Source organism: Manacus vitellinus, unplaced genomic scaffold (genome assembly GCF_001715985.3).
Source record: "Manacus vitellinus isolate BGI_N305 unplaced genomic scaffold, ASM171598v3 scaffold_5_pilon, whole genome shotgun sequence".
Taxonomy (NCBI): domain Eukaryota; kingdom Metazoa; phylum Chordata; class Aves; order Passeriformes; family Pipridae; genus Manacus; species Manacus vitellinus.
The window spans coordinates 6,255,076-6,279,906 of NW_021940682.1; the positions used below are offsets into that span (position 1 = coordinate 6,255,076).

Genomic DNA, 24,831 nt, shown 5'->3' on the forward strand with positions numbered 1-24,831 from the left:
ACCTCTCTCAGCATGTTGTTTTCTTTTTCCTTCTGTTCAAGAAGGCTTTCCAAGTGGTGCACGTGCATCTCTGCCTCAGCCAACCGCCTCGTTCGCTCATGATCCTCCTCAGTGGCTTTTGCTGACAGACCTTTACTCTGCAGCATCTCCAGAAGCTTTTTGATGGACTCGTCCCGCGCATTTAAGGTCTGTTTCTGTGTCTCAATGCGCAGTTCCATCTCTTCCAAGGTTTTACGTAGCAGGAAGAGCTCCTTGGCCTGGCGCTCGTGCTCTGCATGAAGCCGTTGGAAGTTTTCCTCCGTCAGCTCTGCCACGAAGGGCTCGCTGGTTCTAGTGCTGCTGTCCTGCTGGAACAGCTGGTTCAGGTCTCGCTGGATCCGAAGCTCATCCTGGAGAGCCTGGATAGTCATCTGCATATGCTGAAAGAACAAATAAATAAATAAAATCAGAGGATTCCCTCCACTGAAGAAATAAATAGACCAGTATGAGCCACATCAGTCCTCCTGAACTACCAACCAAAAGGCAACCACAGCACCAACAGACCAACATTATTTTTTTTAAAGCAGAATTAAGGTAGAAGTGGGTGATACTACAGAAATTTCAATTCCCTCCTTCTATGCCTGGCAGAAGTTGCTTAACACTTAGAAGATTCTTATTCGAGTGACTCTACCACTTCCATCAACTTGAGTGAGTCACTATTTCAAATGGGAAATGTCAGCAGGCATTTGTCAGTAAGCCGACATCTTAAAATACTTCTTTTTTCCAAATGTTCACCTACCCTATAGAAGAATTTTGCATAAAAGTCCTAGACTAGAATTACTATCTTGACAAAGCAAAGGGACAGGTGGCTATTAGAATTTACATACTCTCTAATAAAATGTAACCAGCCATGAAGGCTGCCAAGGTCTTCAGTACTAACACTACACATAGCACAAATTTCCCAGTTAACTTACAGAAGAAACTTCAGCATGTCAGGAAGAGCTACAACTACAGAAAACTGGATATATGCTGGCTGGGGAGAAGGGTCAGATGCAGGAAATAGCAACAGATCCTGTCTCAATGACTGTGAATACAGCAGGGTAATATAATGGGATAATATAATGGGACAATACAGGAGAAGCACAGTTTGTCTAGAAAAATGTCCTCACTTCCTATTTCAATAAACATGCTTTTTCTCCTCTGCAAGACAGAAGCATCAAGATAATAACAGAGAAGTTTGTCAGTGTGTTTGTCACACTGAACAAAGATTTGATTACCAGGAATGAGATGCACACCAAGTAATACATCTCTACTCCCTTAAGTGAGGCAGACACGCTTACAATTTAGTCTGAATGTGAACAAGTCAGATGGACTGATCCTTGGGGTCTATCTTTATATTGCAAAAATCAGTGTCTGCAATACAGCAGCTTCCCACATTCACTAGGCTAAAGTACTAGTTAGTATAGGTTATAATCTATTATTAAGTTTGACACAGTGATACACTGTTCAGGTCTATAATGGTGCCAAATTAATAAGTTTTATATAAATCCAAATACTTGATTCAACTCAAATACTTGTAAAAAAGAGGAGGTGTAAAAAGATTTGGGTTTAAGTATTACTTCAAAAATACACTTATCAAAATTCTTATGTGAAATGCTTTGAAGATGTTAAAAAGATGTCTGGACATGGCCCTGGCAACAGGCTCTAGATGACCCTGCTTGAGCAGAGGGGTTGGACAAGCTGACCTCCAGAGACCCCTTCCAGTCTCAACCACTCTGTGATTCTACAAAAACACAGCAGATAGTATTTGTAACACAGTAACCTGCACTTAATCTGTTTTAGAAACATAAAAGGTTAGTTTGGTTGTATAGAATTGTGCATAAAGGGAGTGCAATCCCATTTTCTTTAAAAAAGTCAGTACTTCAGACCGAGTACTTCCTCTCCTTTTGTGTTCTGGCCTAAGAAGAGCTTTTCAAAACCAAAGGTGCTGTTACACATCCAGCTGACATAAGTCCACACTGCCACTGAAAAGAACAGTCCAGCCAGTGGCTGTCACTGACAACTGGCCCAAAGCTTCACCTGGTTGAAAATCAGCCCCATCAAAACCAAACTAAATGTCTTTCCAGCCAGATCTCAGGTCCACATGACAGTGTGACTACACCAGTGCTGATCCTGGTGCAAAGTAGGGGTGGAAGGAGCTGGTAGAGAAGAAAATGGAACCATCCTTTATGGTATCAGCATAAACTGAAATCAGCTTAAATACACAGCTCTGTGGTTGGTGTATTGGTCTTTTCTTTGATTTCAGTAACACAATACTTGGCAGTTACTAATCCAGTAAATCAAAAACTACACTTCATGTTGTAGAATCAGTGTGACAACACAGCACAGTATATTAAGTGAGGGAGTAAGCAATTACTCTGTTCTAAAAGGTATATTGTGGATGCTCAGATTTATATTCAAGTAAGAGATAAAAAAATATCTGAAGAGAATCAACATAGATTTTAAGACTGTTTTTAGAAATCACTTTTTTTTTTTAATTAAAGATCTCAACTTTCAGTTATTGTCATTTATCCAAACTACAGTCAAAGTGAGAATGTCAGAACAACCTTCAAGCCTTATAACTGAGGCACTACAGGTAGGCAATCAAAACTACTACATCTGTTCAATTAATGTGTGTCAATTGAGCTGTAAGAGAAACCCTGCTGCAGTCATTTAAAGGTTTGCCTCGTCTGTACCTGTCCAACAGCAATAAAGCCAGTAGGACAACGACAGCAGTAGTGAGAGAATGCACTCAAATTTTGTTAAAATTAACAATAACTCCACTAAATAAACTTTACAATTCCACACGAGTTAATTCCATTTGTATTTGAGAAGCCCTACTTATTCACAGCCCAGCTGTGTGTTGTTCCTCCAGCTAACAAACAAATTCCCACATGCTTCCACCTGCCTCTCCACATACTGCCACTTCAGCATTTCCTTTCTCCCAAGCAAGAAAAAAGCTTCTTCTGAACAACCACATTATCTACTAAATGTAATTACTTCCTCTACTCAATGTTGTCTCGGAATCAAACTTGGGTTATTTATAAACATCAATGGACCAAATCACCACAACTAAATTCTTGTATTTTTATCATTTGATCTGCTGTGAAATGTCATTTCATGTTACATAGGCAAAAACTGTATCTCAGACCCACAGAAATTATTTCTCCCAAAGCTTGAAAAGTCTCCATGGAACTTCTGGGTCAATGAATCAAAACCTATTATAAGATTCAACACGTGATGTGTGAAAAAAATTATTACCAGTGACAAACAGGATTTATTGGTATCCAACAGTCTGTTAAGTAAAGACAAGGGAATTTGGAATTTGGAGCACCCCACAAAAATATTCAATTCAGTTTACCCAGGAAAATGAAGAGGTGGGGTGAGAGGAAAGGTTAGCATCGAGCTTATGAATAACTATCACTGTTCTCTGAATCACTGCTCAGTTGAGAACAAACTTCATTATGTGAAAGGTAACTGGAAAATACACCACAGAAAAAATTCTATGCTTTTCACACCCACTCTTTTCCAACATGCAGAATGTATGCAAAATGGGTTCTTTGCTTTCTGAAAGATTTTATGATTCTCACAATGATAGAACAATACCTTTTCTTAGCTGGCATCTTAACTACTTTTTTTAGTTGCTTGTCTTCTATATAATTTCAAAGAAAATGTCCTTTTCCCTCTGAAGGAGAACACAAGTCTTACTAGCTTCTCTTTTATTTCTTAGACTTCACTTTTAAAATGGTGATTTTTCTGGAAAGGCAAAATATTTTCCAGGCTCATGCAATACTAGCAACTGATGCTTAATCCTGTGTCTAAGACCCGATTGGAGACCTCAAGAAAACCTGAAAAATAACACTGAAATAGGCTTCTCTACAAATAAACACATAAAATTACTTTTAATACCACTGAGCTTTCTTATGTCGTACTCTACCGAATAAGTACCAATCATGCTTTTCTTAAACAGTTTAACATCAGTAACATAATTAAAGGCAAAGCAATTATGATGAACCTGTACTTTGCTTGAAGTTTATCACTCAGATCTTGAGGATTCCCTCTTACATTCAAGTAACAAAAGCTTTTCTTGAAGCCTCACTACAAATTACAACTACACCTGCAAATCGCAGAGATATTTTTGTGAGCACACTTCTCTAGTCCTGCTGGTTATGTCCAACATACTTTTCTCTTGACAGAGCTAAGCACCTTTAGGCTCACCTCAAACATAAATCCTAAAAGGGCACGGTGCAAACACAACTTCTTACACCAGGTGTTCCTCTGCCTGTATTACTTCCATGGGCCAACTTAAAGTTCATTAACCAGGCTCTACACACGGACAGAGTTTGACCTTCATTCAGTAGCCCAAAATTTACATCTCTAAGTAGATGAACATGATTCAATCATTCCCTCCACCTACCAGGGCTCAAATTCACATTTCACACACCTTGGTAGATGGGTTAGATGAGCTTCCAACCTACAGTATGACTACAGCCAATGATGGAGAAGTTCCTTGTATTTGGTTCACAAAGCACTCCTGCTGTTGCAGTCTCAGGATAATGCAATGTACCTACTGCTGTACTGGTGAGTTTGGGAACCTTGCTGCAGGCAGCTCTTTTCATCTCTCTCTGTTGAAGCTTTTCCATTTTGCATAAAATATTTAAAGATTCAGTAGGCCTGACAGAAAATATTAAAGAGAGCACAGCTTCTTATTCTAATTGGAAGAAGACATAAGAACAGAAAGACCTGAATAGCAATACTCCCAATTACCTTAAATGGTTATCATCTTACCATTCCAAAGGAAGTGGGGGATGAGCATCTTTAACATTCTCAGTCAGGAAAAGAAACTTCAGCCAAGACCTGTATTCTAACCCTACATTTTAGATCAAAAGGAGGCAGCCATTGCTACTACCAAGATTTTGGAAGAAAGGATTAAATTGTGGCATGCTTTTTAAATAAAAGGATTTCAATACTCATCTTTGCAAGACAGAGCTTGATTCATCAAGCTACAATGTTAAAGATTCCAATATGAATTTGTCCATTTGGTTTTGGTTGCCTGATTTAGGCTATTCATACTGCAGATACTGTACTCTGTACCTACCATAATCAGATATATAACTCATCCCATAATTTATTCAAGAAGTCTAAATGCTTAAATTAGAACTGTGGGTTCTGCAACAGAGGTGAGGCACCTAGACACCTAACATAACACTTCCATAGTCAAGTCCTCCTTAACCTCCAGGATTTAAATTCTAAATAGGTTAAACCGGGGAAATTACTTTAACTTCTTGAACACCAAGAAAAAATTCAGCATGTTCAAGAGATGCTTGTCAACAATAAGTAGAAAGAAAGAGAAGAATGTGCTCTTTCCCAGAAACAAGGGAAAACATAGTATGCAATTATGTGACACTGTGGCACAGAAATGTGTCACAATGAGGTGGGAAGCATTGTCACATTCTGCAAAACTCAACGACTTAAACATTCTCCTCTAACACTGGGAGAGCGCTGAAGATTTGTAATCACAAGCAAGAGAATATGGTGTGATGGTGAGGGCAGGGAGAAGAAGAAGGTCTTACTAGAATATTTAGAGGTGTGTTAAAAAAGCCTCAGCCAGTGAGTTCAAACTCTTACTCCTCATCTTCAGACAACCCTAATGAGGCTCCAGTCAGGAAGTAGAAAGCTATTCCTGGGTGGATCTCTAATAAGATATTTTTACAGAAAGGACTGAGAGTCTGCTTTGCACAAATATCTAAATATTGACTGGCTGCAAAATTTAAACCTACGTATCATACACCTCAATATCATAAAGGAAAGATGGTCAGGGTCTTTACCCAAATCAGCCAAGAGATGCTTTAGCACCTTGAGCATCCCTAACCAAGTCTGTTTCCTGATCAGGGGTAATCTCACCTCACTCTTTGCTAATTATTAACCAGAAATTCCTAATAAAAGTTCTGCTGAAATCAAAAAATTTAGAAAAAAATTCTTATAAAAATTAACAAACTTAGATAATGAGAATTTCCTGGTCACTTCTACTGTTAACCTACAAAGCCAGTACATCCTATACTGAATGACAGCTTCATGATGCACATGTACTTCCCAGTTTTCTGAAAATTTGCTCAGTGATCAAGCTGTTCTTCATAGAGAAAACACTAAGTGCTTGGAAACACACAGGACAGGTGTGCTGGTTTTGGCTGGAGTAGAGTTACTTTTCTTGACAGAAGTTGGTTTGGTGCCATGTTTTGAATTTGTGACCTAAACACTGTGATAACATGGGGATGTTTCTGTTACTCCTGAGCGGGGCTTACATAGTGTCAAAGCCTTTTCTGCCTCTCACCTCACCCCATCAGCTCATAGGCTGGGGTGCACAAGGAGCTGGGAAGGGGCACAGCCAGGACAGCTGATCCCAACCGACACAAGGGATACCCCAGCCCATATGATGTGCTTGGCAACACAAGCTGGGAGAAGGAGGAGAGGAGGACATTTGATTTATGGCATCTGACATCCCAAGTCACCATCCCACGTGATGGAGCCCTGCTTTCCTGGAAATGGCTGAACACCTGTCTGATGATGGGAAGCAGTGAATGAATGCCTTGTGCTTGCACATATGGCTTTTCCTTTACCTGTTAAACTGTCTTTATCTCAACACACAAGTTCTCACTTTTACCCACTGGGGGAAGAGTGAGTGAGTGGCTGTGTGGTAGTTAATTGCTGGCTGGGGTTAAACCACAACAAGATGTTTCCTTTTTTTAATTATATATCACGTACTTCTCTATTTATTTTTCAGGATCCAACCCAGGGATAAAAATAGTTTTAAAAAAGAGACATATGTAATTTGTTAATCGACGAAAAACTGGGTTTTGGTAGATACCATTTACAGCTAATCTTTCATTAAGCCAATTAATTTTGCAGCTGGGAAAAAAAGACAAGCTTTCAGCTACAAAAGCACATTCAGGTCTGAAATGTGCTCGTACTACCTACAAACACTGCCTTACTTTTGTCTTTAGTTCATCATGACTACAATGCCACTACTCCGGAAAGATACAATAATTAGGATATATTTTATTTCAGAAGGACAATTCAGTAAGGCCTACACCTTCAAATGTACAGCACCAGAAGATGACAGAACTTAGAGGTGCTTTTCTTGCCAGCAAATCTGCATGCACAATCACAAACTTTTGCATTATGACAATAAGTCTCATGTTTTTTACAATGAAAGCATTTCAAACATTCGTAAGAGGATGAAGCGCACTGAGCTCCAAAGAGACCACATGCAAAATGTTAGAACAGGATTTAGTCACTCTGGGAAATCACTCCCTCCCATTCTCAAGGAGTTAATGTGCTGGCAGCGTTTCTGGGAAATAGATTCTGCTGAATGCACCACAGAAGCAAAGGCCTGGCTGTCCGAGGGAGTCCCTGCTGACATTCAGCTGCAGCCCACGCAAAGACACTGAAAAAAGGGCTAATGTCAGGTGTCCTGCAGGGCTGAGATGAAACAGAACTTGCTGATTCCAGAAATGCTACATATTCCCTGTAAGGTGGATCAGGGGCTTCAAAACTCTTATTTAAATGGAAATGAGTGGGCGATTTTTATAATGTTAAGCTCAGATACAAAATACTGCTATGATTTTAATAGGATTTCATGTGTGAGAGTCAAAGAAAGAGACCTGTATTTTAAAGACAACCATCACATATTGCATTATCTCTGAGACAGCAGAAGGGCAAGATGGTAAAAAAGTGCTATAGATAAAGAGCTTAAGTTGTCAGTAATACATCTGTCAGCTGAACTAGACTTGCACAAAATGACTCATTTAAGGGGGCAGCAAGCAGTAGCCCAATTCCTTCACCTCTCTTTGTACAAACCTCTCCCCTCCCCAAAAAAAAACCCCAACAAACCCACGAGCAATTCGACAGGAATGAATTTAAACTCCTATTAAACCCGTAGTCACAGAAAAAACAAAACTGCAATGCAATCACCTCATACTAAACGTACGGGTACATCCATAGAAAGGCTGCAAGGTAAAACAGAGTAAATGCAGTACAACAGCTATGCAGTGCTGGGTGTCCACGTGAAAGATTTTTACCTATACTAAACATGAAGCAGCTTATCTTACAAAGAATAAACCTAAGCTGTTTTTATGGTCAAAGGATAAAGTATGAATATAGACAGTTTCTATAGAATACCTGATGCACAGTAAAAGCATCGCTTACCACGAAGAGATCCGTGCACATACCTGTGTGCTAAGAATAAAAATTCTGATTAAGCAGAGGGAAACCTACCAAAGTTCTGAAAAATACCAGTTTATCAATTTTTGAACAACAAATACAATTCTGACAGTTCTCCAGCTTCCTAAGGGAATTTGAGCTCTGTGGCAGATACCAGAAATGGTCTAGTAGGCAACAGCATTCAAAGGAAAATTGTTTCTGAAGTCATATCAGTGAGTCCCAGCTACCATGTGTTTACATTTCCAAGGGTACTTCTACATTAGTAGTTTACTGTGCTTCAAAAGCTTTTTCTCATGCAAATCTTGCTAGAATCTACATTTCACACCCTTTGAATATCAGCAGGCTATGATCCTGGAGCTAAAAAAAAAACAGATTCTTTTTAAGTGCTCATCTTTCTTGAGAACAGGCATTTTGGGATTAGGGCAAATGTTTAGAATTTCTCATCGGAATCAACAATTTACATACTGATTTTAACCTCTATTTCCCACTAGGCTGTCCAAATTGGGTTAGCATTACACTACTTAAATATCATGTTTTATTTATATACAAACATGAGCTTTGATTTTTTGTTCTTATGCTGCTAAAGAGACAGGAGTCCTTTCCCAGATGCAGTTTCGTACATTGCAGTAAGACAACTCTTTTTAGATTGTCTCCCATGTTTAACAAGCATAAGCTTCTTTTGTCACAAACTGTGTTGATAAAATGGATCCTCATGTACCAGGTTTCTGTTAAAAACAAACAAACAAACAAAAAAGCCAACATACAAACATCAGACAGATCCAAATTCAGGCCAGCCATGATAGAACTTGCAGAATTCAATTCTCATCCCATTTTGCATGTGCATTCAACACACCCAATTTCATCCATGGTACAGAATACTTCTAAACGTTGCATCTGTGAAATAGGTTCTTAGGTGCCACATTCAGCTTCTGTGAACCTCTCATCCCATGAAAGCAATTATAAATTATTATGGCACTTAAGGGAAAGAGAATTTTAACATTTATATATGTATAAAATCCAATATTTTCAAATTAATAGCATCTACATGAAACATGACTCATTTTGTTAATACATTAGGAGCTTTTCTGCAAAACCGCATTATTAGTCACCTCAATTAGAGAGGTCAGCAAATACATCTTTCCATTAGCTGACATAAGGAATCAATTCAAGATAAAAGGTGCTCTGCTACAGAACCTTTGATCTTGTGTTCAGTATTTTCCAAGATATGAGCCTACATTTGCAATATGCTCTAAAAGGGAAAAACAGCTGATGATTTCTAATGAGAGAGTACTATATGAAAAATCGATGCACAAGAAAGCTGTTTACTTTATCCACATCACTCTTGCCACTCCCCTCCCTCAGATTTAAACTTTGTTCTATACTGGTTGGTTTAGAGAGATTACAGTATAAATCTCAACGCACGCATGCATGGGGTTCCACAAGAATATTTTGCATAAACCCAACATCTCTCACGTGAAGACTATAAAATATGGAGTAGGTTGGATCTTTTTGAATAGTTCAAGCTTGTGACTGCTGAGGACTGAAGAAACAGTCACAATCACTTTATGTATGTGATACATAAAGTGACAGTATTTCAACTAATTAGTTGTTATGTAAAACGGAGAGCTTTTCAACTTCTGCTTGCCCACAGCACTACAACACTGTTCTTCCTGTCCATCTGGAACAGCATGCTTCACTTGCATTCAACAGTGGAAGATCTCATGAGCTCCCCAATGCTCAGAGATCAATGAACTGATGACTATAATGTTCTTCTCACACTTGTGCTCCCAGAAATTGAGCTACAGTCCAGATAAGATATTTATAAGCCACATCAGCCTGGACTATCAAACCTGGACAGCGGTTCACCAGCAATTTGAAAACACTGCAATTTACTGACATTTTGTTTGCTGGTTATTTTAAAACGTTTTCTTGAGCAAGAAAAGCATCAGATGACCAGATATGGCCATATGTGAGAAGACAGCACATAGGACTTGATCTTGTGAAATAACAAACAGAACATGTGATATTCAGGATCTCACACACAACATATGGTTGTACTGTGACACATGGGAAGTTCTGGCCAATGGAGTCTTTGCACAATGTTCAGTCAAGACAGGGAGATAACCACCAGCAAAAACTGCCTCTCAGCTGCACAGGTCAGGTGTACAGTGAGGTTTTGCCAGACTGCTTACAGTTTTCCTTGTGATGATTAGATGGTAACCTTGCAAGGCAAAAATCATCTTAGGGAGATGATTGGAGTGCAGAGGCCCTGTATTGTTCCATAACTCATCCCACTGTTTCACAAGAAGATGGAGCCAATTTCACTATGTCACAATAATGCTTCTTTCTTTGTTTGTCCATAGTCTCTCCCACATGCCTTCCTAAATGCTTTCTATCCCCCCCACAATTTTAAGTATTGCATCTTCTCACATTTACTGTATCATCAACTCTTCAGGAAAAAAAAACAACAAACAAGCTCCCTGGAAAAGTATTTGCAAGTGGTTGTCTTGTTTTAAGCCACAATAAGGAAGAACTGTAGACTGTCATACTATATTGGCCCGAAATCCAGAAGGCCCAAAATGATTGTTGAAACAAGAGCAGTGCCCAAGTATATATCATCAGCCAATGTAGAGGACTACAATACGTGTAATGCTATAGACAGAAAAAAAAAACAAAAAACAAACCAAAACCAAATAATTCATTTTCTCTTCTTGAGGTCAAAAGTATGGGCTTTTTAGAGTTATCAACGCACTGCATACAACCACAACAGTCAATCATTTTAAATCTATCCTGAAAGATTAGAGTTTGAAGATCTCACAAATGAGGCAAGTTCTTGCCAAATGGAAGATATGCATCCTTCCATCTCCTCAACTTTTTTCATTTTCTTTGAAATGCAAGGAGGAAGAAAATAGAAACCTGTTTGTAAAAAAATTTGCAAAAGCAGCAATCATCAATAGAACTCTACTAAGCCTTTTCAAACCTCTGGCTTTTGACATGATACATGGTATCTCCTCAGCCCTCTGCCATGAAATATTGGCTACACTCACAAAGGAACAGACTTGAAAATGTTCTTTTCTGGATACATCAAGTGTCTTACGCCAAGTGCTGTTTTGGGAAGACAGGCAGTTCAAATGCATTACTGGAATTTCAGGATGAATTTAGAATATGGCTGCAGCAATCATTGTCCCTGTGAAAGAACATATAAAAAAACCTCTGATCGAAATGTTCTGGCACTTATCCTCATGCTGAAATGACAGCAGCACCTTTGACAGCAAAGCAGAACACAGCACATTACACTGCGTTCTAAAGGAGCTTTGTGTGACTTCTAAGAGGCAACACAATTGCCCCTTGAGGAGGTTGAAGAGAAAAGTGACAAAAAATATCAAGAGGAACCTGGATAGCCCTGGAAATGGGAATGTCTAGCACAGCCCACCTGAATAGGAGGCATTCAAATTTCTGCTAGATGTACCATGACAGTGATCGATGCCAGGCTCAAGTACTGCTTTGCAGGTACAAAACTGAGTATTTTCATTACTAAAACCTTTACTAGACCCTAGAACATGATGAAAATACCTAAACAGAAAAGTTTTCCCATTCAGAAGAGTGGTTCTTTCCCACAGACATCTTTCTGCTAGGTACGAGGATTTTCAAAGCGAGAGGCAATTCCATTTGGCAGCAGTGCTCAGTCACCCACCACTAAACCCATCAGGTGCAGTAAGTTGGATTCTTAGTAGGCATCAAAAATGCATCTGTTCAGAATGTGAAACAGATAAAGCTAAAATGAGTATCTGCCATAGGACTGACAGCTAGAATGACTTGTGTCAGTGAAAGGCTTTAATAATGTCTTGTCTAAACTTGCACATCACTCTAGGAATCGACGGAATAGACAGAAGGATATAAAGCAGACATGAGTTCATTGTAATAAACATAAAACTATCCAACACCAAATAGTCTGGTATTGCCCATGGATCAAAATGGACACTTGGTATAGCCTGTGTTGGTAAAACCATGTAGGGTAAATCTCCCACTGAACGAATACTGGCTCTTAATAAATCCTTCCAGGAACCACTTACTCATGTATTACTACTATATGGTCATTAAAGCAATTTTTCATGCCGTTAGGCTTCTTGCAGAGCAATGACTGAACTCCCTTGCTTCTTTATATACCAGACTGAGAATACATAACTGTTCAAAATCTGCAATAATATAGACAGAAACGCTGTGAAATAGAGTCTTTTGGTTCTGGTTCATGTGCATTTATGTACATTATCTTGTAACCAAGTGCTCTGCATTTAAAATCTATTCAGAGAAGCATCATAATCTGCTGATACATCTGTATGAACAACTGTCAAGACACAGAGGAGAATGGAATTCCCTGTTGTGAGTTCAAGGCATCAATCCTTGAATCTAGCAAGAGCTTAAGCTTGTCTGAACATAGTAATCTCAGAGCTACATGTTTTATGAGAGTCTGTTAATTCAGAACTAAAAAAAAAATACTGAAAAGGGCTTATAGCATTGAAAATCTGGAATACTCATTTGTCCAGTGTTAGACAGATCATTTCAGGGAAACAGAACAAGTTGGCTCTGAAGACCCAAATTCAACTCATCTCTTGGATATGTTCTGGGACCTAGAAAGAATTAAGGAAAGGATTCTTTCTTTAATCCATCTCAGTTCAAGGCTGAAGGACCAGTGATGATACTTATTTAAATGTAAAGTTCAAGGCACACTTTAGAACCACTCGCTGTGCTTTCCCAGAGAAATAAATCCATACATGAAATCAAAGTTAAATGCAGCAGGGTTTAGCTCTTCCTTTTCTCACTCAAATGGATGCCTAGATTAGCTTTACTAGGCAGTTCGTACACCTAATTAACACAGAAACCCTGAACACATTACTAAGAAACCAATTCACAATCCTGGATTTCATAATCCCTGCATTCCTTTTAGATTTTACCTAACATTAACATGTCTTACTCATCATTAAAACTGTCTGTTGGTAACACTGTTTTGAGATACTTTTGCTATGGAGATTGATGGAGCAGGAGCACAAGCACTGTTCTCGTCTATTCTTCCAGTTTCAGGGCATGAGGAGGGAAGAAGCAGGAAGAGTCAGCAGATCAATACCTGGCTCTCAGCCCGGTGTCACTGGCAGGATTTTGCAGTTTTTAATTATAGGTCAGTTTACATGACAGCAGGCCTGCTGGCAATAGCCAGGGTACACCTGTCTCAAAGGGGAAAAAGGATCTTTGCACAGGAGCTCGCATAGCTCATTGAGAGCTTTAAATTAGGGGGAAGGAGATAAAACCAGGCTCACTAGAGATAAGCTTGGGGCAGCATGCCAGCATTCCTGGGACAGGGTACCAGTGAGGTCCTTCTGTTTGCCATGTCAACAGAGGTACTGGATGGAGATCCATGCAGCACACAGTTATTGATGTGTTAGAAACCATGAAAGCACCTGAGAATGACCACAGAGGAATCAGGGTTGGCGCGTGCTCAGAGAAGAGCAACAGAGCTGGTGAAGGGTCTGGAGCACAAGTCCTGTGAGGAGCAGTTGAGGGAGCTGGGGGTGTTCAGCCTGGACAAAAGGAGTCTCAGAGGGGAGACCTTATCATTCTCTACAACTACCTGAAAGGAGGGTATAGTGAGGTGAGGGTCAGTCTCTTCTCCCAGGTAACAAGCAACAGGACAAGAGGAAATGGCCTCAAGTTGTGCCAGAGGAGGCTGGATCTCAGATATTACAAACATTTCTTTTCCACAAGGGTTGTAAAGCACTGGAATGGGCTGCCCAGGGAAGTGGTTGGGTCACCATCCCTGGAAGTGTTTAACAGACATGGAGATGTGCCACTTAGGGACATGGTTTAGTGGTGGGCTTGGCAGTGCTGGGTAAGGTGTGACTCAATCATCTTAAAGGTCTTTTCCAACCTTCATGATTTTATTCTATTCTATGATTGTCACCAAACAATTTACAAACTCAGGACAGAAATGATGTGCCTCAACTTCCTGAAGACTCAGAGATGCTTCTCCCCTCTGATCAGAGCCACAAGCCACCTAACCTAACCTAACCTAACCCTGTCCTAACTGCTTGGACAAACCTCCAATGTCCTCATAGTCCTGTTAATGCAGCTGAAGTCCATACATGCAATTTCTAATGGTTATTTCTGACTGATGAGCACAGACCAGAGAATTATTTAAAATTTCAGGACTGTTGGTAGCAGTGTTGGGGGAAAAGTGGGGCTTGTTTTAAAGGTTTTTTTAAGAACCTTCTGTTTACAAATATACCCTTCTTGGAGAACAATTTATTAGAGAACCACTTTTTGTCTTGCTTTATGGGCTTTGCTACTGAAAGCAGACATCCATTTGTCACCTTGTTCTGCCACAGATTAACCGATTGCTGTTTATGTCTGTATCCCCAAACAAAAGACTTCAGATCATTTTCCTAAACTGATAACTGCACATATAACAGTTACAAACTCCAACTGCCAGGAAGGTGAAAAGCTAATCTATGTAGTTTTAGGATTATCTTCTGGTCAGCCCCTGGCTATGACACAAAGATAGACAGTAAAGCCTGATGGAAAATCTTTCCGCAGAGAGCACATTTCTCTCATCACTTTCCAGAACAGCAGAGATAATGTTGTATAGGAGGCAGCACCGAACCGGGAAAATTTAACTTTGGTGTCTAGCACAAAATCCCCAGAATCTTGTTCTCCAATGAAGTCAGAACTACACACCAGTTCAACAAATGGACAAGAGAAATTCTTCATGTCCCCAAATATGTCTCTATTTCTAGCTATGCACACAAAAAATATTTACAATTTTATCTTTTTTCTATATTTTGATTGAAGTTAAATTCTATTGGTTTTAAATAAATTTTACTTGATTGTCATAAAAGAACACCTCTTATGTCTGTACTTCACATTTCAGATTCCATACCTTAGTCATATCATTTTTTTTACCTCATCTGCATCCCTACATCACAAAATAAAAGCTACTTTTAAAGTTCTGCATTCCTCTGCAGGCATGCTTTTGGGGTTGGGTTTTTTGGTCACAATTAGTAATTTGTTCACTTTTTTAATTCGGATTTTGTTTTCTGTGGAAAACCTCATTAAAATCCTAAAATATAACATTCAATAAATGTAAAAGGACACCTGGTATTATGATTTATTACGCTAAAAATAAAACCCCATTATATGATTATTTTTACCAGAAAAGGACAGAGCAGCTCTTGTTCATTAACCTACTACAAACAATGCAAGAAAAAACACTATGGCAATTTAACTGATTTAATTTAAGTAAAAGCAGTTGAAAAAGTAGCTAGTTATTAAATTACTTCAAGCCTTACACAGAATAGGTGGAAAAGAACTACTTGAACCAGTGAAGAGTGATTTATAAACTCAAATCTTAGCTACTGTCAGAAGAATAGAACATATAATGGGGACTAAAACCATAACAAATTTAATCCTTCTCTGGTCAAGATTAAAATAATTTTTGTAAAAGCTCTGCAGAACATACAAGCACATAACACCATTGCATTTCTATTAGTCAAAAATCACGATCCTATCACCTTTTTTACCATTGCTTTCCTCGAACCCAGATTATCAATCCTTTCTGTCATGTTTATGGATGTGCTGGGATAACAACCAGAATAATACACCACCAGCCCTTAAACACAACCACAATATAAATAGTGAATCAAACTGTTACAGCAGAAAAGGATTGAGAGCAATAAATAATGAATGAATAAAGACTTTCAAGAAAGCATTACCGTTCTCACGGTCTAAAGGGCTGAGCACAAGATTTGTATGGAGAGGTGGTAACTCGACCAGCTGATAAACAAAAAACAGCCTTCAGAGCACACCAGTCCTTCTTTAGGTTTTGCTGGTTTTGTATTAAATCTCTGAAACTATAAAGCAGCAAATAATAAATACGGTGAATTAATCTTACGTACTTTAAAAGCAATATTTTATCTAGTCTATGATTTTTAGAATTCAGTACTGGTTTACTGCATATTCTATTTTTTCCCATGCCATGCCCACAGACAATTCTATCTCAGAGGAGCCAGTCAGTGCAATGAACTCCCTCCATAATATGCCCCCTTATCTACAGCCACCAGCCACATTTTTTTCCTACTGAAAACTCAGTAACATTACTCAGAGCAAAATTTCTCACTTTCTTCTCAACTTGAAAGTTGCTGCTTCTGTCACCTTTCTTCCCCTTAAAAAGAGGTTTTAAGTCCCAAAGTTTGTTTACTCTTGTCTTGGCTACATCATCTAATTTAGCAAGATGTTTTACTTCTCTACAAGCCTTCCTGTGGTCATCAGACTGTACTTGGAGATGTTTCTTCCCCTCAAAAAAAGGGAAGGTACTGTCATATAGATCATCAGAACATTTAATTGTACATCAAAAAAGTTGTGCTATGGTAGCACAGACATGAGTACTATAACTTAATGGCAATCTCTAGAAACTCTTTTAAAGAAAATACAATAGGACAAGCCTGTTGGTAATATGAGGTTTCTATATGAGTTCTCTCTCAGAAAATAAATTTCCTTGAAACAAATCTGTGCATTACTGATGTAACAATGAACAGCACTTAGACATAATGGTGCCTAGACACTAAACATACCTTAATTTTCCCAGAAGACAGTCTGAGAGCCTTACTGGAACATTTGATAATTTATTTTGAGGAAGAACTTAACCCTCAAAATCTATCTGCATCATTCTCTTTGCAGCAGAAGTACCCGTGACTCACTGTTGACACCAGGCAGTGGCAGGATACAATAACCTTCCTGTGCCTCTCAACTGCTGGGACTGGCAGTGACTCACCACCAACTTCACTCAGGCCAAGATTTCCTGTGATGCAGCTTCTGTTTGCTGAGGAAAGCCTTGCTTACACTTTCACACATCCAGCATCCACAAACAGGTAATAAAGATGATACCCCATATCCTGCCTCTGTTACATAAAAGCAACTGTAGTTATTCACCCCAAACAAAAGCCTTAGCTATATTCTGACACTACTAAAATTAACAGAAAATGTGATTCAAGTCTTCAAAAAGACAATTATGTAAAATCAGTCTGACAAAAAAAAAATTCCCTTTATTACCTAGAAAAAAAAGCAACAAAGGAACCTTGATCCCTTCATAATCAACAGAAGATCAATTTAAATATATAATATAAATAGATAACAGCTGAATAATGAATCCAAAGCTGAACCAATGACTTCATTGATCCACTGAATCCATCTACTACTTTCTGAACACCGCTACAGAAGTGAACACTAAAATTTATGAATAAAGCATTTCCTTTCCCAAGATACAAATAACAAAACTAGAAATAAAAGTAAAATCATTTTCTGCAAATCAGCATAGAAAAAAATTACACTGGCAAAACGTGATTTTGTAAAAAAGTTCAAAAAATTTAAAATATTTAACATATACATTTGACAAAAATGCAAAACTTTGGAAGCAGTTGTCTTACATGAAACAAGGCAGTTCATTATCCTCAGTTCCTGCTTACCTACTAAACCTTAAGAAACAAAGTCCTACATGTGTTTCAGTCTCACCATATATTTTTGAAGTATCTGTAATATAAGCACATTGTCCATGTGTAAGCAGTGCTCCTCACTGGCAAGACTGGTTATAAATCAAAAGAAAAAAAAAATAGAGAAGAAGCAAGTTTGTGAAGCAAGTTTCTTGATGTCAGTATTAAAACCAACTCTAGAAACCACCAATAAAGCTCCTGAAAGAAGAGAAGCATTCTTTTATGGGAGATAATGAAAAAAGTTCCTACATAGGTCCAGAAAGGACCTAAACAGTATTTACAAATTACTTTTTTTTTCCCAAGGCTCTTGATTATACTGAAAAATCAACAAGGAACATCAGCCTCACATTGGACTTCCCAATTCCAGCTGCCTTACCCAAATAAATCTCAGTCGTAATTCCTACCACTCTTGAATGGGAGATTTCAGTAACTCCTCTTTTACTCACAATGAGTTTAGTTAACTACATGTGTCAGTAAGAACTGAGACAGCCAGATCATCCATTTCCATCTATTTACAGAATGATCTCAGAAAACTGCCCATAGTCAGTTTAAGAGAAGAAACATCATCATTCTCACAGTTGAACCCTCAGATGAGTGTCCAGTGAGTATAAAGACACGAGTTCAGTATTCTTCTATCTGATTCTGCTCTGTCAGGGAAGAGGCAAAGGCCAAAATATCCTGCCACTCCTTGTCAGGAAAACTGTATCAATACTAAAATTTTTATTTAATAGCTACGCCTTCTACTAGCGGGAAATTTCTTACACTCCTTGCCAACAGGCTCTGCATGTAAAGTTTAAGAGATGACTAATCCCCATTAGCAACATTTTGCACAGAATTACTGTCTAAACACTCTAGGCAGAGTGTTAACCCTAACAGAACCTCCTAACCACCTGCCCAATAGCTCCAATTCCACCACTTGCTTTATGAAGGACCTTCACACTCCTCCCAGTCACCACTTTCAGCTCAATCATGTGAATATCCTACTTTAAAGAGATACTGTAAAAATAAGGGTTCCATACAAGTAGGTAACATATATAGGAGGGAAATGTAATTACAGACTGAATATTTCAAATACTCTCCATTCATAAAGTTCCTGTTCTCTTTAAATGTTCATTCATGTGTATCATTAAACTAAAGGTGACTGCATGCACTACCTACATAATGCATGGATTATCAAAAACCTCAAAGACTGTGGGAAGTTACAGCTTTTATGTTGCCTGAACACTTCTATTAGTGTCATGCTTAACAAATGTATGAATGGAAGTCCACTTGCAGTTCTGTGGGTTTCCCAAAGGATAATTTCTCTGACATGCTACAGATAGAGTTTGTCCCCAAATTAGAAATTTCTCCCTCTGCTCTGTGACAACATGTTCTAATGACCCAGAAGAACAGTCTCTGAGGAGGAACTGTCAAACTCAGAGTGCTTCCACCGGGAAAAGAACAACCAAACAAAAAGGCATGTTTTCAAAAAGATCAAGTTGTATATAAATAGGATGATGAAAGCTCATTAGAAGGTAGCCCCTGCAATACTGTCTCTGGTAAGGATGAATGGGATATTTTGATAAAGGCAAAGGAAAATCCTTCACAAAAAATGCAACTCAAACCACTTGGGTTTCAGGCTCCAGATATGTAAAAAGTTCAACTATATACTGAAGGAACGAGGCAGTGGGGAAAAGAGGATCAGTTCTCAAGTGCCCAAATTTCTATAGTGTTGCCTGCTGAGACAACAGCTATTAAGATACTCACTTCTGTGGACAGATAAAGAGAGGAAGACCATAACCTCAAATGGTTAGTCAATTCTTTCATGATCCATTGTGTGTTTTCATTGCTGTCTTGTGGTATCCACAAACTAATAGCACAGGACAGAATCACAGCATTGTCAGGGTTGGAAGGGACCTCTAGAGGTCTAATTCAACCCCTCTGCCAAGGGAGGGTCACCTGGAACGAGTCCGGGGTGGTTTTGAATACCTCCAGAGAGGGAAACTCCACAATTGTTACAGTCCTGTCATCCTCAATGTAAAATTCCTCCTCCTACTGAGGTGGAACTTCTTGTGTTTTAGTTCATGGCCACTAAAACTTTTTTAGAATACAAATATCAAAGGTTAGTTATTTACTCCAAGCCTGGAGTAAGCTGAATTCCATCTGGATAGTAATCAAGAGTCAGCAATCAGTTACATTCATTTACCACAATACAGATATTTGTATCAAATACATTTGCTCATGAATAAATTGAGTTAAAAAGTTCAGAGCACGGAGACATTTATTAGGTGCTAAATTTCCAAAATACATGTAGGGAGGAGTACCTCTTACTGAGTCAATCAGTTGATCAATCATTCCAGAACAAGAGACAAAATCTCGTCTAAAAAGCAACACATCCTCAGGAAAATGAATGGTGCTTATTTTAGTTAGAGCAGCAAAACTTCTAAAGAAGTTCTAATTAAATTTTTGAATGAGCGAATCAGCAAAGGGAAAATTTCCATCTGTCTGGGCAGCAGAGAAGACTTCTACAAAGCTCTCAATCATAAAAACTGATGCTGCACCAAGATTAATTTCTCCTTAGTGCATGCAAACTGAGGCATGGGGGATGCACAGATAAACTACCCAGTGGAAGCACATCTCACCAAGAGGGAGGTCCTCAATGTCCCAGCTGCATTTCTTGGCCAAGGAGGTGTAGGGTAGAAAAGCTTTCAATTTTGGCACAGACAGATTAAGAAGGTTTTTCTTCTAATTCTCTTCTAATTCTGCTCTTTCACAAGCCATTTATAATGGCATGAACGTGCACTGACAAGGCAGAGGGTTGGAAAAAAACATCTTCCAACAGCAGTGATAACAACAAAGGCTCTTCAGCACATGACACAGCAGGAAAAAACCTTCCTAAATAGACACCAAAATTTCCTAAGCACTGGTCAGAAAGACTGTGAAAGAACACTTGTAACACAAGAATGAGAGAAAATGGTTGTTAAAAGAACCTGAATGTAGCTAACAGGCAAATGTTTCAGAAATTAGCTTTAAAATCATGCAGATGGTTTTAAATCATCAGAATAACAACAGACCTGCCTAGAAACCCTAAGAAAACCTTATCACTTCATGTGACACCTATGTAAGCTTTCCTGTAATTCATAAAGAAGAAAGAAGGAGCCTCTCTGGAATTCTGAGAAAATCCTACTATAATTCTGAGTAAACACACTATGAGATGCAGATATTCTACCTTTGGACAGCCTTTTGCAATCCAAGTTCCAAAAAGTGAAAGCTGTTCATAAAAGCTACAGGGAAGACATCTGCATGAAGAGATGAAAGTTCCAAATCCATGAGTATTCCTCAGTCATGCCAATGTAGCTGAAATCACATCAGACAAACTCTGCATTTCCTTCTGCAAACCCCCCTGTGCCTGCAGAAGATCGATGCATCAGCTGGTCAGCTCCACAGAACAGACATTCCAGACAGCCCTGAAAACAGATTTGCTGTGGAACAGAAGGATCGATGTTATTCTCCTGGATTTTAAAGAGGCTGATCTCAGGCCCTCCCTAAATGCCAAATGGAAAAACAAACAAACAAAAAAAAGCACCCAGTACCTGCATCCTGAAAGCCTCAGCCATGATGGACCACCTGAAATGTCTTATCATACAACAAAGTTGCTCAGTGTTCCCTGCAAACAGACTGCCAACCACTAGTTCCAACTACAGGTAAGTCAGAAACAAGTGAACCTCCAAGTGTTCTAAGGGGGAATTTCAATTCTCTTTATTTACCGAAATTGTTTTAGTCCTATTAAGTAATCACCTACAACTGATGCAGAGAAACCCTTGGAATGTTTTCTAAACTCCTTGAGAACATGAGGCAAGGATCTTTAGCACACCAAAAGTCCCAAGTACTATGACCTGACCTGGCAGGAGGTCAAACTGCCTGTTTCTTTGACACCAGTAAAACATGGTATCCTTTTGCCAGGTGTACAGTGTGATTCTGACTGTCTGGTACTTCTGCAGACTGACAGGTGGGGTCCACTGAAAGGGAGGGTAAGAAAGAAGCAGGATGTTGAATGCATGACTCTCAGCATCCAGCAGACAGGAATTCAAGATAAAGGCATCTCAGCCAGAAACATGACTAATCAAAAGTGACTGCTGAAGGGGATAGAGACTGAGGCAAAATGAGTCATGTGCTTCCCAAAACATGCCAATGAGGGAACACAAACTGAGCAAGTGACTGAGTTGTAACTGGTAGCCTGCATATAAATATCATCAACAGATGATATTCGGACAAACTGTGATGTCTGCCCAATATTTAAGAGATTGAAGTATAAAATAAGGCAGGCTCCTCTATGCAGTAGGCTGCATGGCAATATCTGCCCCATCTAAAACTGCTTCATGAGAGCAAACCTTCAGCTTGGGCTTATTTATAAGGAGCTTTCTCAGCAGGGGAATCATCCAGGAGTGCTTTGAGTTGATCCAAGTGAAAGTAAATATAAACAGGTATCCACCTGTATCAACAGCACCTGTATCACTTCATTCAAGATAACTGGAAGAAGAGATGCAAAAAGACAGTAGGAGACTCAGGTAAAATATCTATGCCTTTAGTGAAAGGAAAACCCCAGTGCTCCAGGGCAGAGGATAGTCTAGAAATACAAGGTAGCTCATATGCAGTGGGAAGCCACTACTTGGCAAAAGCAGTAGCTTTGTACTTTCGATCATCCTTCCTCTGCGGCAGCCATAAACAGAGCTGAAGTCTTTCAGGATGGAAGGATCTTCTCCTGATGCCCTGAATCAAGCAAGTCATGGGAACAAGATAGTATGGAGAGACTGTCAGAGCACTAACTTCATGCTGGACTCATTGTCTACAAGCTGGAGGAGAAATCACGAGTTGAATGTTTATGTACATCTCGAACATTAAAGATCACTCTGATTCAAGGCCAAAGCCGATGGATGTGTCCAGAAAATAATTAAGGAGTTTCTCCCTCTTTACTTGAAAGGCATTAGACTTGAAGCCTTTGTAAACCAAATACTTCCTCAGGGATCTGGTCCTCCAATAAAACATAAGTATTTGACATTCTTGCTGGGCACAATTGATGCCATTTAAAATAAGTCAGCTTCAGGAAATGAGACAGACACATAAAAGGAAAGAGAAATAATTACTTAAAACCAGCTAAAAGGCATAAACACATGTCTATGCAATGCAAGATGTTGCTCAGCCCCGTGCCACTGAAGATACCATGCCAGCTTGAGAGGTGCACTACCTGGGTTTTTTTTATAATTTACAGGTCCATAAAAAATTTGGTTGGAACCTAGTCCAAACTCTCACTTTAAGTAGGGTTAGTTGCAACACTAGATCAGATCAGCAACTCTCAAATATGTATCCTTATGCCATAACCTTTGAATTAGCTACTTCATATATATTTCAAGCCCTGATGTATGCCAACAGAATTTTCCTTTTAGTTTGTTTAAATAGGAAATAAGTTGAACGGGATTTGTGCAGAGACAGTCAAAAATTTCAGTCTAGCTCATATACATACACACAGTAATTCAAGCTAGGATTCCAAATCCTGTATGTACTGCATATATGTAATAATATTAACCAGAGAATTAATCTCTGGATTAATTAACCAGAAATGAATCTCTGTTCACCAAGAACTGTTCAAGGTAACTGTAATAAATTAAAGTTTTATCCTACAGACCTGTACCACATAACAGAACCGCCTCCATTCTAAAGAAGCAAGAATTCTCACACATGATAAAGAGTTCAAAAGCAGCAAAATGTAAGAATACTGAGTATTCAGATTCAGTTACTTTTCTACTGCAGAGTTTTTCACAATTTATCTTGGCTAAAACTAAACCAATGCAAGAAAAAGGAGAAAAACTATTATATGTAAAAATGTTCATAAAGTCCTTGCAACAGCAGTATCCAAGTCCAAAACAAAACTAGAAAAAAAAATCAGTTAAAGATTTATGCTTTCTAGACGACAACAACGCTGCACTTTTCACCAAAGATCAATAGTACCACATCTTTCAGTGCACCATCTCCTACTTTTGCAAAGGCCTCTGCGCTCCCTCAGGCAACCTCATTTCCTTTGCTCTTTATCTGTTCTGAACAGAGCCAACCTCTATGCAATGGAAAACAGAAACCACCTTAGCAAGAGACAGGTTTAACCAACCTAACAGGCAAGAGCTGAAAGGAAGGGGAAAAAAATCATTAGTTTACTGGAGTAATGATCAGCAGCATTGGGATCTTTAGCAATGTTTGTGCCCATAAATCAGACAGTGCAAAAGTAAAGTTACACAAGCTTCAATACTGCAAGTCAAATAATTCTCAAAGAAATCAGAAAAGATCTGTGCTTTTCTTCAATTAACAGTCTATGCTTCTTGTTACAGATTAATATAACGTGCCTAAGATCTTGCTGCTCCCTCTGTCTCCTCCCAAACTGGTTTTCAAGAAGTGTTTTCATACAGCAAGTAACCAACTGAGTTTGGATTGTGGCATGACACACTAACTTGAAATTTAGCAGGCCTGGTTCCACGCAGCTATTTAGAGCAGCTATTGAGGACAACATATTTCATACCACTAACTTCTTAAAAAAAAAAATCTTTCAGCCTAGACAAAGTTCAAATGCAATGAAACTGATCTTACCTATCAAAGGTGAATATCCTCCACATAAATCCCATCAGGAAGAATCTGATTAGCAAGTAATAAGCAATTAAAAACACATATAAAATACTGTTCCATCCTGAGAAGGGTCTGACTTCTACCACCACCATGTCCCAGATGAAAAATGCTGATTTTTCCAAGTTCAGATCATTTTTTCTGAGACACATTGTACTGAAGGAAGCTGATCTATCCAGTGAATGCACATCACAGCAGTAATGGCTATGAGTATTGCCATGCAGACAAGGCACTTGCCATTGCTTTATTAGTCTTTTTACACCATCTACTGCTTTTCCTAGATATCCCCTCTAAGAGTTCTTGATATCAGTTTCACATATATATATAAATCACATATATACATGAAGTTAAAATAAAAATATGCTGATTAACAATATCATTCTAGAAATTTTCTTTCTAAGAAAATGATGTGCTC

At 38.8% G+C, this 24,831-nt stretch overlaps 1 protein-coding gene across 11 annotated transcripts in view; it reads right to left on the bottom strand.

Moving 5' to 3' along the window:
* The window catches only part of ERC1 (ELKS/RAB6-interacting/CAST family member 1), a 273,196-nt gene that overhangs the window by 220,322 nt on the left and 28,043 nt on the right, over window positions 1-24,831 (bottom strand). For all 11 annotated transcript variants that reach the window (XM_018080448.2, XM_018080447.2, XM_018080446.2 and 8 more), the window contains exon 2: window positions 3-419. In XM_018080448.2, coding sequence (XP_017935937.1) covers window positions 3-419 — 417 coding nt within the window. The remainder of the gene's footprint in view (window positions 1-2; window positions 420-24,831) is intronic.